The sequence below is a fragment of the Myotis brandtii genome, unplaced genomic scaffold, assembly GCF_000412655.1.
Source record: "Myotis brandtii unplaced genomic scaffold, ASM41265v1 scaffold1875, whole genome shotgun sequence".
Lineage (NCBI taxonomy): Eukaryota > Metazoa > Chordata > Mammalia > Chiroptera > Vespertilionidae > Myotis > Myotis brandtii.
Window position 1 is genome coordinate 1 of NW_005356961.1, and position 5,426 is coordinate 5,426.

The window sequence follows — 5,426 nt, forward strand, 5'->3', positions numbered from 1 at the left end:
AACAACAACAAGACAAATAAAGAAAAAAAAGCCCTGGGATAACAATAGGGCATTACCTCCCCCAGAATAATCAACCCTGGGCTGAGGTAGGCAAGCAGCTTGACTGAACATGGAATCTTAACCTACACTAAAGGAAACAGTCCCTTTACTAAAATAAGAGCTGCTGGGGTATTCCAACAAAAGCACCCTTGCCCAAGTTAGAGCATTTCAACTAAGTTTGTGTGGTGTAGCAGGCAGGAGGTGCCAGTGTAAGGGTTGTAACACAGATTCCTGGGGCTCAGAATGGAATTAACTTCAACCAAATAAACATACTTAGTAAAATGAGAAGCAAGGAAGTCCCCCCTCCAGAATAAGAAACTGTAAATTCTGGGAGGAAGGCTCCTTAACAGGATTGGGATGGGGACTGGGCAGACTTGGCATATGTTTTCTGACCCCTGATCCCCAATCTCTGACCCTAGTAACACTGGATTTTTTAATGACCTGTAAAACCAGATCAACAGATGTCCTATTCCTGTGGCATGGCCCTGGGGCAGCCCAACTAGGGCAGCAGGGACCAGGCCAAAGGGGCAGAACCCCCTTTAGGGGTATCAGGGGGTGCATCCTCAGCTGGTGTCTGCATCCAGGGATCCACCAGGATCTCCTCCAGTGAGGGTCGAGCAGAAGGTTTAGGGTCCAGGCACCGGCGGATTAGAGCACAACAGTCTGCAGGTCAGAAACACACAGGAAATTAGCAGTTAGTTGGAGGCACCAGTCCCTGGGAGGTATGGAGTCCACTGGGCTAGGGCCAGTGAGGGTCTCACCTGGGGATACATGGTCAGGGAAATGGAGCTCAGCCTCCAAAATCTCCTGGTCCCTCTCGAAGGGAATGTCTCCGCATACCATGTCATAGAGAAGGATACCCAGTGACCAGACAGTGGCCGGGAGTGCATGATACTGGTGACGAGAGATCCACTCCGGGGGGCTGTATACCCTTGTCCCTGTATGTAAGCCAGAGGTTAGACCGTTTTTTTTTGATAATGCCCTTCTTTCCACCCCCACCCCAGGAAGTATGGTCCTGTCACCACAGTAGGAGCTCTTTAAATATAGCAGCAGGGTCTCATCACCAGAATAAGAGCACTAAAGACAGCAGAGTCCCCTCATAGAACAAAAGCACTTAAACACTCAGGAAACAGGATCCCCTCACCAGAATAAAAGCCCAGAACAAGGTCAGGGCACTGTGAGAAGATGGGCTTTAACAGAGGGCAAGGCAGGAGGAGCCCTCAATATTAAAAATCAAGAACCTTATAAAATTACAATGTAGGTCAAGGGTTACACCCCAGCACTGGAGATCAAAGGTCAAGAGTCCATAAAGATATAAAAAGTAAAAAATCTCCCCACTGAGATTTAGGAAAGTCTTACCATCAAAGTCAGTGTAGGGTTCATCATGAAGCAGGGCACCAGAACCAAAATCAATGAGTTTGATAGAGACTCGGCGGAGGTCTATCAGGATGTTTTCATCCTTGATGTCACGATGAACAACTCCACGGGCGTGGCAGTGCCGAACGGCTGCCACTACCTGGGTGAAGAGGCAGCGGCTCCGTTCTTCACCCAGCGGGCCCTGTTCTGTGATGTAGTCAAAGAGATCCTGGGCAGGCAAAGGCCGCTCAAGGACCAGCATGAAGCCCTCTGAGGTCTCAAACCAGTCAAGCAGGCGGATCACACCAGGGTGTCCACCACCTGCACCCACCTTCCACAGCAGTGCTACTTCCAGTGGGCATGTGACTGACTCTGACTGTGGGAGGAAACAGGGAGAGAGAAGAGAACACAGACATTAGGCCAGTAACTCTGAGGCTGACTTCTGGCCTGAACTTAAATCATAGCCCCTCAACCTCCTAACTATCTGGCTTTGAGCAAACCACTTCCTTCCCTGGGTCTGTTTCCTCATCTTAAGGGCTCAAACTCACACAGCCATTAGGAAGGTGATTAAAGCCAAAAGCCTATGCAGGTCTGGCATGAAACAGGAGTTCAGTAAGTATTTCAAGAACAAATAAAAGTGGTTCTTTTTAATTTTTAAAAAAAATCCTCACCCGAGGAGGATATTTTTCCCATTGACTTTTTTAGAGTGGAGGGATGGGGGAGAGATGTTAACGTTAGATACACTGATTGGTCACCTCCCATTCACAACAGGGGCTGGGGATTGAACCTGCAACTAAGATATGGTGCCCTTGACCGTGAATCGAACCCCCAAGACCCTTTGGTCCACCGGCCGCTGTAATCTCTGAGCCAAATCCGCCAGGGATAAAAGTGGTTCATAAAGAAAGACTGTATTATGGAATATTTTTATCTGTTTTGTTCACTGACATCTCCAAAGAGTTTAGAACAGTACCCTATGCACAGTAGGTGCTCAGTAAGTGTTAAATAGATGAAAGCACTTTACAGCATAGCATCTGGCACAGAGTTAGCACTAAATAAATACCATTACTGTGTAACAGTTTCTGTTTTGCTCACTGACATAGCTCAAGCACTAGCACAGTGCCTGGTAACAGGGTAGGGCTCAATACATAGTATGTGTTCAGTAGGTGAAAGCAATTAGTAGAAAAGAAGCTAGCACAAACCGAGCTCTCAATAAAGGTAAAATTTTCCCTAGTGCCTAGAATTGTGCCTGGGACATAGCAGGTACTCAATTTACTTTTGTTAAGTAGCTGAAAGTGAGCGATTGTAAAGGAACAGGCACAAATTAAGAACTCAATGTTATCACGGTATTTTTTTTACTGTTACCAAGCATCTAGAACCGGGTTGAATGAAAGTGATTAGTGGGACTTGGAATACAGTAAGCTTTTTATGATGAAGCAAAACCTGAGGCATACCTTGGTACTCAATAAAGAGCATTAATGTTACTAGCCACAAAAGCCGCCCCTCTAGAAAACCCACGTGGGCACAAGGACTTTCAGAAGTAGCCTTTCTGCCTGAGATGGGGCCCTCTGCTGGCCACTCCACCGATTCGCACAGCTGCAGACAGGTTTTCTCAGGGCGATGAAAATTCCGCTACTGCGCAGGCGCACCTTCCCAGATTCCCGCCAGGGGGCGCTCCCGCATTTACAACTGGCCCAGACCCGCCCTGCCGTCCGTTAGCGCGCTAACGGCACAGAAGCAGCCACCGTCACCATGGCAACCAGTGACCTCTGCCCCCCCTTTTCCCACCAGCATGCCCTGCGGGCAGCCCCTGAGGCAGCATTTGGAGGGAGGACGAGAGAGGGGGGTTGGAGGGGAGAATCCAGGGCTCTAGGGGAACTAGGGTGAGTCAGAATTGTGTGGAGGTGTAGATGTCACTGCAGGGGAGTAAACACGGGCTGGGAGGAGTGATCTCGTCAGTAACAGGGCCCAGGGAGGCGAACAAGCCATAGAGAGGCAAGGGGGCGAGAGAGCCCATCATCAGCTATGGCGCCACCAGGTCAGGAAGGACTCCGAAGATACTCACCAGGGTGGACCAGCCCAACACGCGATTCCGGGGGATCACTTTGATGGCCACCTGGAGAAACGGGCGGGAGTTAAGGGGGCGGAAGATGACCCCCGGGTTCTTCCCAGTCCTGAGCCTCACCCTAGTCCTTGTGGCCCCAACTACACCACACCACGACCCCCAAAGAGCCGGGGGCTTCTCCCTGGCCCGCCAAATCCCCAGGACCAAGTTCACCTCTCCCACCGCCCTCAGCCCTCGGCCCTGAGCTCTGTTCTCAAGCCCAGAACCTTGCAGACCAGGTTGTGAGCTCCAAATTTCTTCACACCCAAGCGCTCCATGTTTCAAATCAAGCCCCAAGACGCCCGACTGTGTCTCGGGGTCCTGTTCCTCAAGATTCCATGTTGGAGACCTTGCCCCCCAAATCCCCCAAATCTCAGCTCTGGGTCCCCACCTTCACACACATTTACACGTCCCCTGGATCCCGGGGTCTAGAGTCCTTAGGAGCCCCCGCTCCCTGTTTCACTCTCAGGCCCTCCCTAATCGCTGCCCCTCCCCCACACGCCCACCTGAGTCGCCACACACGCACTCACTCACGCGGGCGCGCGAACGCCCCCCGCAAGCCGGGTCCCGGCTCTTTGGACCCGACCTCACACATATTGAGGTCTCAAACCAGTCAAGCAGGCGGATCACACCAGGGTGTCCACCACCTGCACCCACCTTCCACAGCAGTGCTACTTCCAGTGGGCATGTGACTGACTCTGACAGGGTGGACCAGCCCAACACGCGATTCCGGGGGATCACTTTGATGGCCACCTGGAGCCGGTCTGTGATGCGATGTCCTGCGAAGACTGTGCCAAAGCCCCCCTTTCCCAGCAGGGGGCCAAGTCGGTACTCGGCCTCGAACGCTTCCCGATCCTTGCCTCCTACGCAGGCAGAGGCGAGGAAGTCAGGGTGGCCTCGTGCTAAGCCCCGCTGCGACCCTCCCGCCTCCCCCCGGGTCGCCCTCCATCGCCTCTGCCCGCCCGGCCTGGTAGCGGTAAAGAAGCCTCGCTCACCTGGCGGTGGTGTGGGGGTCACGGGGGCCACCGCGAGCCCCTGAAGAGGTTTGCTCAACATGGAGGAGGCGCTGCGCAGATTGAGCCCGCTGAGCCCGCAGGGCGTCGACGCCCTGGGCAGCGAGGATGGGGAGCCAGGACTTGGGGGCGCCAGGGTGGAAGGCGGAGAAGCCGGTGGCCCAGAAGCGCCCACAGACGGCGCAATGCTCTGATTCGTCGCGCTCGCCAGCCCCAACGCTACTGAGCCGGGGCACGCGCCTCCCGAGAGAGTCGCTCAGAGCGACGGCCCCGCCCACTTGGCTTTGATCAATCCGGACGCGGCACCTGCTGTACCGCAGCCAATCGGAGCCAGTCCTCATTTGCATACCACCCTCGTCTCAAGTACCCCTTTATGCAAATACGCGCCCGGATCTTCCGTGGGGGCGGGGTCTGCATGCAAATGAGGGGGCGCGCGCGAAGAGGAAACCGGTTCTGGGAATCCCTTTGCAGCAACTGCATTTGTTTTGGTTGTTGCACGGGGTTGTTTTTATATATGTGCGTATATGTATATATATAGAAAAAAAACTTTAAAAAAAAGCTGCACCCCCTCCTTTCCTAGGAGGTTGGTTTGCTGCTGCCTCAAGATTAGCACGGAGATAACGCCAGGCCCAGCTTCTCAGAATCTGGGCCAGTGGCTATCCAGAACCCTGTCTCTCAAGGATGCTCCTCACCAAGGACAAGGGCCCTCTAGGTTAGGCGACCCATGGCCCCTGCCCTGAAACTGAAGCTGGGGATCCTGGAAGATTCTGTTTAGCTGCCAGGGAGGGCAACCCCCTGACCACTATAACAGGAGCATGCTGGTCAAAGGCAGCATCACAGAGAGGCGGCCTGTGGGGGTGTTTTTGGGGCTAAACCCGGCCAGCTGTGAGCCCAGTCAGCAGGTCCTGGATCTGGAA

General features: G+C 53.4%; 1 protein-coding gene across 2 annotated transcripts; it reads right to left on the minus strand.

Moving 5' to 3' along the window:
- Positions 1–6: 6 nt before the first annotated feature.
- PIM2 (Pim-2 proto-oncogene, serine/threonine kinase) lies at positions 7–4,752 on the minus strand. Of its 2 annotated transcripts, XM_014538239.1 has the most exons (6): positions 4,492–4,752; positions 4,250–4,359; positions 3,458–3,508; positions 1,399–1,771; positions 801–977; positions 7–702 (listed from the first exon to the last, which is right to left on the minus strand). In XM_014538239.1, exons 1-6 carry the CDS (start codon positions 4,550–4,552, stop codon positions 539–541), a joined length of 936 nt encoding a protein of 311 aa, XP_014393725.1. In that variant the 5' UTR covers positions 4,553–4,752; the 3' UTR covers positions 7–538. The 2 variants fall into 2 exon arrangements, with proteins under 2 accessions (XP_014393725.1, XP_005864577.1); XM_005864515.2 differs by lacking the exon at positions 3,458–3,508 and having other exon boundaries at positions 1,399–1,726; positions 4,154–4,359.
- Positions 4,753–5,426: the final 674 nt, after the last annotated feature.